This window comes from Phacochoerus africanus, chromosome 1 (genome assembly GCF_016906955.1).
Source record: "Phacochoerus africanus isolate WHEZ1 chromosome 1, ROS_Pafr_v1, whole genome shotgun sequence".
In the NCBI taxonomy this organism is placed as follows: domain Eukaryota; kingdom Metazoa; phylum Chordata; class Mammalia; order Artiodactyla; family Suidae; genus Phacochoerus; species Phacochoerus africanus.
Window position 1 is genome coordinate 198,163,388 of NC_062544.1, and position 12,967 is coordinate 198,176,354.

Here is a 12,967-nt window from a genome sequence, read left to right on the forward strand (position 1 = left end):
CAACCTATTTAATGGAAAGAATAGAATTACATTTTTTTAGTTGCCAGGTTTTCAATAAAATAATAATAATTTTAGGGAGAGGGCCAGTTTATATATTTTTTCTTAAGGCTTTTATAGTGTTTTTTTCCTGAATTGTAATTAGTGAAGAATTGATATAAATATATATTTTTAAATGATTTTTATTTTTTAAAAATTTTCCATTATACTCGGCTTACAGTGTTCTGTCCATTTTCTCCTGTATAGCAAAGTGACCGAGTCACACACATACATATATGTATATATATTTTTTTCTCACATTATCCTCCATCGCAAGTCATTAGATGTAGTTCCCAGTGCTATACAGCAGGATTTCATTGCTTATCCATTCCAAATGCAATAGTCTACATCTATAAATCCCAGACTCCCAGTCCATCCCACTCCCTCTCCCTCCCCCTTGGCAACCACAAGTCTGTTCTCCAAGTCCATGAGTTTCTTTTCTGTGGAAAGGTTCATTTATGCCATATTTTAGATTCCAGATGTAAGTAATATCATATGGTACTTGTCTTTGGCTTTCTGACTTCACTTGGTATGAGTTTCTAGTTCCATCCATGTTGCTGCTAATGGCATTGTTGTGTTATTTTTTATGGCTGAGTAGTATTCCATTATGTATATATACCACATCTTCCTAATCCATTCATCTGTCGATGGACATTTAAGAATTGATATATTTTAAATAATGATACCAGATTGTCATTGACAAGGCAGCAGTGTTGTCAGGCACTATTCTAAGCACTTTATGTCCTCAGTTCCCATAACAATTCTTTGAGGTAAATTTGCTCTGTGTCTATTTAGGCCTTTTTGAATGATTTCTATTCTAATGGTCTTCCTTAACATAAAACTTTTCAAGAAAAATTTTAATTCCAGGAATTAAATTTAGGAATAAAAGGGTAAGTGCTGCATATTTTATAACATTGCTGGATTTAACTAACACACTCGATGTCCCAAACCTTCAATTAATGAATGCCAAGTATTAATTTTGAGATTGCTCAATATAAACTTGTTCAAATTCGTTACCGCATGTGTAATTCAACTTGAGACCTTATGGAGGTTAGCAAGCTGAGTAAGGAATGTTTACCCAGCAGGGCGCATATAAGGTGGCCATCATCCAACCTGCTTTCTGGTACTCTTAGGTTGGTAGTTATCCATAACAAAGTGATGTGTTAAATTATCCACCCCCCGACCACCCCCGGCACCCTCCAGTGTCGAGATCCCTCCACTGCCCTGTACTCCATGGTGTTTCCAGCTGATTCCTCACCCAGATACTGACCACAGAGCAACACATAAGAGTCTTAGGGTTCCTGAACCACATTTTGGAAATCATTGATTTACTGATGACTTTTGGTTGATTTCACTGTTACGTTTTCCAGATTTTAAGTTACTCTGGTAAGAGGAAAGGATCAGAGAGGTGACATTTTTACAGTAGTTAAAAATATCAGATGGAGTTTGTTGGTTTTTTGGGGAAATTGAAGATGCGGCTATACTTTAGAATGATGTGTGTTAATGCTTCTCAGGAGATAGGAAAACCTGGAGATAATATATAATTTCTGGAGAGTGAGCCAGGGTGATAACAGATCATTTCCTTAGGCTAGTGAAGTTTCTGTTTTTTGAAGAACTCCTTTATATTATTGCCTATACACTTCTGCCCTCCTTGTGATGGAGAATTTGAAATCCATAGAGGTTAAATGACTTGCCTGGAGCAAAAATACAAATCAGTGACAGACCAAGTCAGTGTCCAGGGCCTCGTGGATTCTTGCTCTTTCATGACAAAATAATCATACTCGTTCCTTAGCATGTTCTAATATGCCAGGTGCTGTCATATCATTTCACAAACATTGCACAGACCTGGCAAGTAGATGTTTTTACTAAATTCATTTTGTAACTGTGAAGATGGGGCCTCAAGGAGGGTCAGATTTGGAGTGAATTAAGAAGACTGTAAGTCTTTTGACACTTTTTCTGTTAAGATTTTAATTTTATCTATTATAGTTGATTTATAATGTTCTGTCAATTTCTGCTGTATAGCAAAGTGACCCAGTCAATATATATATTCTTTTTCTCATATTATCCTCCATCATGTTCCATCACAAGTGACTAGATATAGTCCCCTGTGCTGTAGAGCAGGATCTCATTGCTTATCCACTCCAAATGCAATAGTTTGCATCTACTAACCCCAAACTCTCAGTTTTTGAACAGTCCTCTGCCCTGTATACTGTGGCTTCTCTTCTACACTAGGGGGCAGCAATGCATTTGCATTTGCTTTCTGAATTCTGGGAAGATACATTCCAAATAGAAGGCAACAATGAGATTTGAAAAGTGGTTTGTAGGGAGTGTGTTCTGGAATTGTTTATTTTAAAAGGTACCCATAGTATCTATGTACAGCTAATTTTCTTTTTCCCATATACCTGCTGTACCCACATTGACACTCAAATAGAAATAGTTGTTATAAACAAGATAATGAACATGGAGCGAATGAGCTGGAACTGGGGTGTTAATTTGGTGTATAAGTTGAATAGTTTGTGCATAAAATTGTCAAACTCATGTTCAGGTAGTTTAGCACTCCTGAAAGTTTGAAGGGGAACTCAAGACATTGATCACATGTATTTTTTTAATTAAATTTTTTTTAAATTAAAAAAACTTTTTATGGCCGCACCTTTGTCTTAGGAGGTCCCCAGGCTAGGGGTTGAATTGGAGCTGTAGCCACCAGCCTATGCCACAGTTGAAGCAACACCAGATCCAAGTCGCGTCTGCGACCTACACCACTGCTCATGGCAACGCCAGATCCTTTAAGCCACTGAGCAAGGCCAGAGGTTGAACCTGCATCCTCATGTATGCTAGTCAGATTTATTTCCACTGAGCCATGATGGGAACTCCTCGACCATATGTATTAATTTTTAAACTTAAGCCCCAGATTTAGATATTTTAGATACCTCCTGTGGCCATGGGTTTGGGGTGCAATGGCATTTTAATGAGGACCTGGTATTTCCACTAGCCTCAACCAAAATTCTAATAAACCTTCCTCATGCCAGCCCTGTGCTACAAGATATAGACTCTTGGTGGGAGTGGGTTGGGGTGTGTCAGGATTGCTCAGGGAGCTTTTCAAACCTCACATATAAACACGTAATGCACAGGTACCTGCATGCACCTGCAAATATACTAAATTCTAGCAAGGTCTTTTTAAAAAATTTATTAGGGTATAGTTGATTTACGGTGTTGAGTCAATTTCTGCTGTACAGAATCAGTGACCCAGTCATATATATACATTTTTTTTCTCATCTGCAAAACAGAAACAGACTCATGAACTTAAGAGAACAGACTTGTTTTTTTAATTTTTGTTTGTCTAAATCTGCACCCATGGCATTTGGAAGTTTCCTAGCTGGGGTTTTAGTCCGAGGTGCCGCTGTGGCTGTTGCAACAATGCCTGATCCTTTTTTTTTTTTTTTTTTTTTCCCCAGGGCCACACTCAAGGCATATGGAAGTTCCCAGGCTAGGGTTGAATCAGAGCCACAGCAAAGCAGGACCTGAGCTGCATCTGTGATGTACACCACGGCTCACTGCAACGCCATATCCTCAACCCACTGAGCAAGGCCAGGGATCAAACCTGCATCCTCATGGGTACTAGTCGGATTGGTTTCCAGTGCACCACAAAGGGAACTCTAATGCCGGATCCTTTAACCCACTGTACTGGGCTGGGGATTGAACCTGTATTTCCACAGTACCGAAGCTGCAGCAGTGGGATTTTTAACCTACTGCACCAGGGCAGGAACTCCTAGCAAGGGTTTTAGAAGAAAACGTGTTTATGGTTGAAAACCACTTTTCAGAAATATGAAATGCCGCAGTAAATTAAAAGCAATAATTTTGCAACATGCCCAAAATCATATCCAGGGAACAATGTCTTCCATTAAATGCTTTCTTCTGGTGAAAAGGTGAGGATGAATCCTGAGGTGGGGTGTGTGTGTGTGTGTGTGTGTGTGTGTGTGTGTGTGTGCGCGCGTGCGTGCGCGCGCGCATGCTCATGTCTGTGTGCCTGTTCCTTCTCTTCAGTGCAGGTGTTGGGACTGCCAGGTATGCCTCAGACGAGCTTGTGATGCTTCATGAACTGTATTCATATTCTAATTGCCTTGTTTCATTGATCTAATCCCCTTGTGTTTCCCAGAACATCTCGCTTTGCCTCATTCCCTGAATACTTGGTAGTGCAGATAAAGAAGTTCACTTTTGGTCTTGACTGGGTTCCCAAAAAATTTGGTAGGTATCTTTTGCATGCTTTTGCTTAAAATATCCAATTAGCCATTGAAAAAACATAGCATGTGAAAGACTCCCCGTGGTTGGCTGCCAGAAACAGTTTCATTTCATTCTTTCCCCATGATTCCCACCTTTCTCTCTTGAAAGAGAATGTATGATAGGCGCTGAGAGTCAAAAATGGCCACGTGCTAACGCACCCTCTAATGTTGAGTTCTGGAAGGACGGGATTCTAAGAGTGAAAACTGGATCCTCACACTATCAAATAAATCACACTTCCCAAACTTTAATATGATCCTGGCAAAATGTGGGTGCTGATTCAGCAGGTCTGGGGTGGGGCCCCGGGATTCTTTACTCTAACAAGTTCCCAGGTGATGCTGCTGCTGGTCCAAAAACCACAGTTGGAGGTACAAGTAATTGAAAATAAGCTTTCTTTTTAGTATTTATCCTCTGGCTCTGAAGCAGGCAGATGTGGCTAATGATATTTGCTTGGCTCATACAGATTTTATTAATAGTAACTGAGTACAGTCAGTTGAATTAAAAAGTCAAAAAAGGGATGCGACTTTGGCTTCATTGAGCTTTTTTCTTGTTAATCTTAAAGGCCCTTGACCGATGTTGAAAGTTAGCTTTACAGAAAATGCATGGAACATTTTCTTCACCATCTCAAGCGAATTTCAATGTTACTAGGCTGTCCTCGGGGCTGTGGAAGGATGCAGTTTTATCCTCTGAGTTCTCTAGCAAATACCTCAGACTGTTTGCCACACTTTCAAGGAATTCATATTTTTTGAGCACTTAAAGAACAATAATCAAGTCTCATGCTCATGTGAAGGGGACGGATGAAAACAATGTAAACTCGGTGGGAGTGATTTCCCAGAAACCTCTGCCACTGACAGTTTTCATGGCACTTGTTTCCACGCTGCATTATGCAGCCTATGACTGAATCAGCAGCTCATTTCGCTCTTCTTGGTGGAATAGTTTTGTGGACAGAGGGCAGGATTCCCACCACTCAGCTGTTCCTCCTTGGACCTGAGAAATACCTAAGAGAAAACTGACTTCTAAAGGCTTTGAACTGCATTGGAATCAGTTTTTGTATTTTCCTTTGTCCTTGGAATTACAGTAAAAGACAAACAATTCAGCTCAGATTTCATGATCTTGCTGAATTTAAAGTAGCTCCAAAGCTTTCTTTAATGAACCTGAATTTTTCTGTTGAGGGACAGTGTATTGATTTTGTTGGTGAGACATTGTGTTTGATTTTGCTGTCTGCTGAGATTTAATTTTTTTTTTTTAAACTAAGCTTTTTCTTTGGTTGGTTGTTTTAAAATAGGATTTACATACCTGGTATCATAACTGGTTTTGAGGATAGTATTTTTAGGTTCTGTTTGCTAGCCCAAGAGACATATTCTGCACCAGCATTTGAATCCATTTTCCATCATTACTATGTCTGAATATGTGTGGTACTAAATCTTGACAGGCTGTTAGACTGATAAATTTTGTATGTGAGTAAGTCAACACAATGATACCTGAGCCGAGAAGTTAAAAAAACGTGCCTCAAGGTGAACACATTTGAGATTCAATTAATTTCTTTAAAGCTTCATGCTTTATTTATTACCTCGGGTAGAATAATCACAGTGCCTATCATGATCTGAGAAAAGGCATAAACCAGGGTTGCAAACTCAATTGCCTAATGAGGACAGAGTGATCATATAAAGGAAAGAAGTGGCCGGGTATAAGAAACGTGTAGCTATAGCTGTCTTGGTCTTTCTTGGGTATTCCCATTTTGGATAAAGACGTGGATTAGGAGAACATTTCTAGCCCATAAGAATCAGAATAGCATAGATATAACCTCAGGGTTGCGGGGGGCAGTAGGGAGGGGTGGGGTCTGGGACAGACTGGCACAGAGAGCCCACGTTGCCTACAGTGGAAGCTGAAGATCAGCCCTGGGCAGTTGTTACTTCACGAGACTAATGGTGCAGCTTTTTTTGGTTTGTTTTGTTTTGTTTTTCAAAATGAATGGGAAATCTGGATTTTTGAATTAACTTTTGACTTGGAAATTGGGATTTGTTGCCAACATTTTAAAAACATCACACAGAAAGTGTCTACGAGTGTTCTCTGGGTTCCCAGTTTGACCTCTCTGCTTTACCTCATTTGTTCTTGTCCAGTGTGAAATCTGCCATCCTCTGTGTTTCCCCTGTTAAAATCTAATCAGTCTCTATGAGTCTTCTGGTCCTGAGATTTACTTCAGGGAGCTGTAAGGTATCCCTTGGCTCTGCCTAGACACATGTGCATAGAGTTAATGGTGCTGGATTTAGGAGGTGATTATAGGTATTTGGGGGAGCCCAGCGAATATAATCTCTCTCGTTTTGTAGATGTTTCTATTGATATGCCAGACCTACTTGATATCAACCATCTCCGAGCCAGGGGGTTACAGCCAGGAGAAGAGGAACTTCCAGACATCAGTCCCCCCATAGTTATTCCTGATGACTCAAAAGGTACCGTCTCCTCCAGGACTCATGTTTTATCTGCTCTAAATGCCTGAAACCTGGCATTTCCCTTCTGTCCTGGCATGATTTTATGTCACATGGGCTGGGTGGCCTGCATGGGGGATGGAGAGACTGACACAGGGTGGGATCTCAAGGGTGAAGGGTGGTGAGTGAGTGCTCCGGGTTAACTCTTGTTCTTTCCCTAGAACTTTTTGCTGTGGTTTGGTCTCACTTCCTGCCCTCTCCTTTAATTTGCAGATCGTCTGATGAACCAATTGATAGACCGTATGTATCTTTTATGTTTTTTTCTGTGTCCTCCAGTTACTATTGGTCTAACACATTTATCTGTGGGGGTTGAGTGAACGGGCATTGCTCTGTGTGTATGTGCAGCTTTTCCTGGGTGGAAACAATGCTTGGTTTGCAACTTGAGGTAGCAGCAAACCTAAGCCAGTGACATGGTGAGGAGGTGGCCCTGTGGTTCCGGAGAGTGACTGTTAGTGTGAGCGCAAGCTAGCGCTGATTTGGAATCTTGGCTCTGTGATTGGTGACTGTGACCTAGAATAATAAGCTTAACTTCTCTGAGCCTCAGTTTCTGTTCGTGGCTGAACAGGGGATAGTGATGCCATCTCTTCCCTCGCTGGCTGCATGAGTAGCCTCTTTCCACAGTGATGGCACAGTGGCCTCTGCCACTTCTTCCACTTCTGCTTCTGCACATGTAATAAAGACACAAGACTGACAGGACGTGGTAGTATTAATTAATACTCTTAAGGTTGTTGATTTTATTGGATTGTTCATTAATTTTGTAGCCTTTTCATTCTTTAATCCAGTGGGAGTTGATACTCTTTTTTTTTTTTTTTTGCTTTTTTGCTTTTTAGGGCTGTACCTGTGACATATGGAGGTTCCCAGTCTAGGGGTCAAATCAGAGCTACAGCTGCCCGCTACAACACAGCCATAGCAACACGGGATCCAAACTGCGCCTGTGACCTACACCATGGCTCACGTCAACACCATATCCCCGATCCACTGAACGAGGCCAGGGATCGAACCCGAATCCTCATGGTTACTAATTGGATTCGTTTACACTGAGCCACAATGGGAATTCTGGGAATTGATACTCTTGATCTCCTAAAAAGAACATTAAAACATAAATTCTTTATAGTGAATATTTAGATATTATTTAGGAGGAAGAAGGAGTGTGTAACACAGACTACTCTGAATCTTTTTGTCTGCAGAGCCTTTCTGGAGATACTATTGTTAATTGAGAAGTTCAAGTATTTTACATTGTATACACTTTACATGATTGATCATGTGGCCCAGCCTCCATATTTCCTTTCTTGAGTCAATTTTGATTTACTGATTGCTGGAAGAAGCTGTTCGAGTCAGCAAGGGTCATGTACAAACCACTGCCTCTGTAAATAATCTGATTGTAATGGTAACTAATATTTTGGAACAGTTACCGTGAGTCATGTTGAATATATTACTCCATAAATTCTTTCAACTGTGTATAACTTTGCTATTAATACAAAGCCCGGATTCTCTGATTGTCACAGTAAGAAGGGCAGAGCAGGTGACCTTTTACAGAGGATAAAACTGAGTCCCAGGAAAGTTCAGAGAACCACGAGTGGGACCAGAGCCAGGGCTCTAGGAGTCAAGCATGCTGTTGATGTCAGTCAACTTTTTTCTGCAGGGTGAGAAGTTTGCTGGCTGCCCCTGATCCTGCAGAGAGCTGGCCTGCAGGGTCTTGCCCCCAGGGAGGGCACTGTTGGTTGGAACTGTGTCAGAGTAGGCTGTGTGACCTCGAGCACGCAGCCATTTTCCAGTTGGCCACTAGTTTCCTCCTGATCTAAGCCTGCTGCCTTATCAGTAATTTTTTTTTGTTGTTTTTTGTTTTTTGTTTTTTGTCTTTTTGAGTGCCATACCCGAGGCATTTGGAGGTTCCCAGGCTAGGGGTCGTATCGGAGATGTTGCCGCTGGCCTAAGACACAGCCACAGCAATGCCAGATCTGAGCCACATCTGCAACCTACACCACAGCTCAAGGCAACACCAGATCCTTAATCCACTGCGTGAGGCCAGGGATCGAACCCGAAACCTCGTGGTTCCTAGTCGGATTCGTTTCTGCTGTGCCACGACGGGAACTCCAGTAATTTCTTATATCAGTAGGAGAGAACAGAGGTATCTGTGTTAAGTTACATTTATATCCTACCTTTTTCAGATATTTAAGAGGAATAACTTTGATTATTTTCTTATTACAAGAGTAAAAAGATAATGTCAAGATTAGAGGTTAGTGCTAGGAGTCATTTCTGATTCATCACCCACCTGTAACTACTATTAACCTGTGGCATCTATCCTTCTGCTGTTCTTGGCTCACCTTATTTTCCTCCAAAAGACTTAAACATTTTCAATTTAATATGCTGATATATACAGACATAAACTTATTATGCTGCATTACTGTGCATTCTAGGGAACAGAGACGAGATGTTGAAAAGTGTTCTGTAGAAAGAGTTTCCTGGTTTCTTTACTGCAGGAGTCTTTATTGCAGGACTTCTGAGTTTTCACTATGTTAATGTATATTGTGAATTTCTAAGGGGAGAATAGAGAAGATAGATTAAAAAAAACTTATTTGACTATGCATAGAGACCCCTCGTTTTGTGCTTCAGTAATTACATCTCTCTGAGAACACTAGGATACTCTAGAATACAGTTTAGGAGTGAGTTACTGTTGTCCTGCACACTGCTTTTTAAAATTTTTTTCTTTTGTCTTTTAAAGGACACACCCTCAGTGTATGGAAATTCCCCAGCTAAGGGTCAAATCAGAGTTGTAGCCGCTGGCCTACACCACAGCTCACAGCAATGCCAGATCCTTAACCCACTGAGCAAGGCCAGGGCTCGAACCTACATCCTCATGGATGCTAGTCAGATTTGTGTCCACTGAGCCACAATGGGAAGTTCCCTTAAAATTTTTTATTGATAGGATATTCTGTGCATCTTCCTTGTGAGAGAGCACTTTGGTAAATACATTTTCAATGTAATTTTTGTAAAACAGAGATCTCTGTTCTTCAGTTCTTCTACTGATTGCTATCCTTTGTAGAGTTTTCAGTAGATTAGAGACCTCAGGACATGGAAAACAAAGGCTATATTCTGTGCTCCTGTTCCTTCCCCACTTTCAGTATAATTTGAGAGCACCATGTGGGTGCGTATGTGTATACACACACACAAACATACATACGCACCCATGTGTATACATATACGTACAAACCTATATTTATTTGTATATAGGTAAATGCACATCTCTACCATTATATATTACTCTGAAAAAAAAAACAAAACTTGTGTCAAAGGCAAAGTAAGGTTTGTAAAGCAGTCTTTTTTTATACAATTAAAAAGCACATTCTTTCCTTCTGTTTTAACATTGGGCTCTCCATTTCTCAGAGCTAATTACTTCCTTTGATTCCTGATATTTCTAAAGGCCTGCTATAACATCCTGTGAGATTTAAGGAATAGGCTTTTTGGCCTATAGAAATTGTTCTTCCCTTCAAATTTCAGTCAGAGGAGAGGCTGCTATAGTGGTCCTGAGAATGAGCTAAGAGGCTGAATGTTTCTGGGAATACACTGAATCTCTTTGTAGGAGATTAGAGACTTGTTTTTTAGTACTTGGATTATTCAGGTAATTACTATGGTTCCTATTTAGGTCAAAGATATAAACTAAGCTTAGAAAGCTTAATGTTAGGTTGGCATAAAAAAACAGTTATCACCATCTACACATTAAATAAAAGAGTGCCACACCTTCTTTGGGTAGCATGTGGATAAAGGTAGGGAGAAGCTAAGACAAGAAGAACTAGGGTTGGAGTTCCCGTCGTGGTTCAGCAAATATGAATCTGACTATGAACCATGAGGTTGTGGGTTTGATCCCTGGCCTCGCTCAGTGGGTTAAGGATCCAGCATTGTTGTGAGCTGTGGTGTAGGTTGAAGATGTGGCTCGGAATCTGACGTTGCTGTGGCTCCGGTGTAGGCCGGCAGCTACAGCTTTGATCAGACCCCTAGCCTGGAAACCTCCATATCCTGTGGGAGCAGCCCTAGAAAAGGCAAAAAGACAGAAAAAAAAAGAAAAGAAGAACTAGGGTTGACTTTTTATACTAGAATATCCTGTTGTGCTTATAGCCTCAGAAATTGATGAGTCATCGGTGATGCAGCTGGCTGAGATGGGCTTTCCCCTGGAAGCGTGTCGGAAGGCTGTGTATTTTACTGGAAACATGGGAGCTGAGGTGGCCTTCAACTGGATCATTGTTCACATGGAAGAGCCAGGTAGGTGGTCAGAAAATGGGATGGCTTTGGAGTCTAATGTGACCCTCAGTGACTCTAAGTCTTGGTCCTTGTATGTCCTCTGGGTGTGTCCTAGAAAATGATTTATTAGCTCATAATCTGCTGCATTGTGAGTAGGGGGGCTGGTAAGTGCAGGTTCCATCAGTGGCCTGGGAACTTCCACATGCTGTATGCATGGCCACAAAAACATCAGTTGACCACAGATATGTGGGTTTATATCTGAACTCTCAATTCTGTTCAATTGGTCTATTGATCTGTATCTTCATGCCATTACCAGACTGTCTTGATTACTGTAACTGTAGGTATTTTTTGCTTCTTAGTTATAAAATGTTGTTTATTTCAAGACCCAAAGAAAGAAAAGGGCCTGAGTGTAATTATTTTCCCCAGATTTTGCTGAACCGCTGACCATGCCTGGTTATGGAGGAGCAGCTTCTGCTGGAGCCTCTGTTTTTGGTGCTACTGGATTGGACAACCAACCTCCGGAGGAAATTGTAGCTATCATTACTTCCATGGGTTTCCATCGAAATCAGGCTGTTCAGGCACTTCGCGCCACGGTAAGCATGAGAGACTGTCTGTGAATACCTCCCTCTTATTGGGGGTAGTTTGTAACTTGTCAGTAGCAATTGAAACATTCCAGTGTCCTTTAATGATTTTGACTCTGCCTCATGCTATACACCACTGTGCCCCACAAAATTTGTGTATCGTATATACAAAGCTAAAATAAACGATTGAGGGAATTATACAGGGATATTAAGAAAAAGATTAAAAAAGGAGAGAATAATACAGTGAGAGAGAGATGACCCAACTGAAAGAAACCCTGTATCAACTTAATGTTTTCAGAGATTTGACTTGAAGCTTGCTTGTGGCCTTAGAGCAGAGGGATGCCTGAGATTCTGTGTTTAATAAGGCAGTTCTTGAGGAAAAATTATGCGTTTCTGGTACCAAGACCTCAGAGCAGTGTCTCTCAAAAGTCATTATAGGAGTTCCTGTTGTGACTCAGAGGTAATGAACCTGACTAGTATTCATGAGGATGTGGGTTTGATCCCTGGCCTCACTTGGTTAAGGATCCGGTGTTGCCATGAGCTGTGGTGTAGGTCACAAATGCGGCTCAGATCTGGCTGGCGGCTCAGATCTGGCGTTGCTGTGGCTATGGCGTAGGCCAGCAGCTGCAGCTCCTATTGAACCCTAGTTGGGGAACTTCCATGTGCTGCAGGTGTGATCCTAAAAAGAAAAGGAAAAAAAAAGTCCTTACAGAGCAATGTCCTTGGAATTCTCTGCATCAGTCTCTTTCTGCAGAGAGAGAAGGTTTTTCAGGTGTTCATGATTATCCTGACATCAGGAGGGAAGAACCATGACACTGAAGGGCAGATGCAAATCTTCCTCTTGCAGATGTCTGTTTACTATTGAGGGAAAGTAATTTTTTTTCACGCTATAATCTGCTTTTGAGTGCATATCTGCTCCTGATTCCTTCTTGCCTGTCCTGACTGGTGACCTGCAGGGGTCCCTTACTGAGGTCACAGGGCCATCCCCTGGCTCTGGGCAATGTGGCTGGAAAAACCTGTTTCCCTTTCAAGTCCCTGAAACTCCTCAACCAGTTTGTTGTACTCAGGGTGCTTGCTTATGCCCCACTTACTTTACTTGCTTGACTATTTAATTGGGTATTCTGCCTACGTCTGAACAAATTCAGTACGTCACCCAGTGATATCATAAACCGGGGAAGATGGAAATGTTTTTGTGGTCCACTGATTTGAACTACATGGAGTTCAGTTTAAAACAATTTAACTTGTCTAACCAGTGTTGCCATCATTGGTCAAGGCTTATCTCTACTGTAATTCCATTATTTTGCCAACATTTAGGGAGAGGGGGCTCTGACATAGTAGGCTGGCACTCCTTGG

General features: G+C 41.2%; 1 protein-coding gene across 1 annotated transcript in view; it reads left to right on the plus strand.

Moving 5' to 3' along the window:
- USP13 (ubiquitin specific peptidase 13) overlaps nt 1-12,967 on the plus strand; it is a 125,719-nt gene that overhangs the window by 89,401 nt on the left and 23,351 nt on the right. Inside the window, exons 14-18 of the mRNA XM_047787022.1 lie at nt 4,190-4,278; nt 6,639-6,761; nt 7,011-7,037; nt 10,911-11,054; nt 11,460-11,626. Of these exons, the coding sequence (XP_047642978.1) occupies nt 4,190-4,278; nt 6,639-6,761; nt 7,011-7,037; nt 10,911-11,054; nt 11,460-11,626 (550 nt within the window). The remainder of the gene's footprint in view (nt 1-4,189; nt 4,279-6,638; nt 6,762-7,010; nt 7,038-10,910; nt 11,055-11,459; nt 11,627-12,967) is intronic.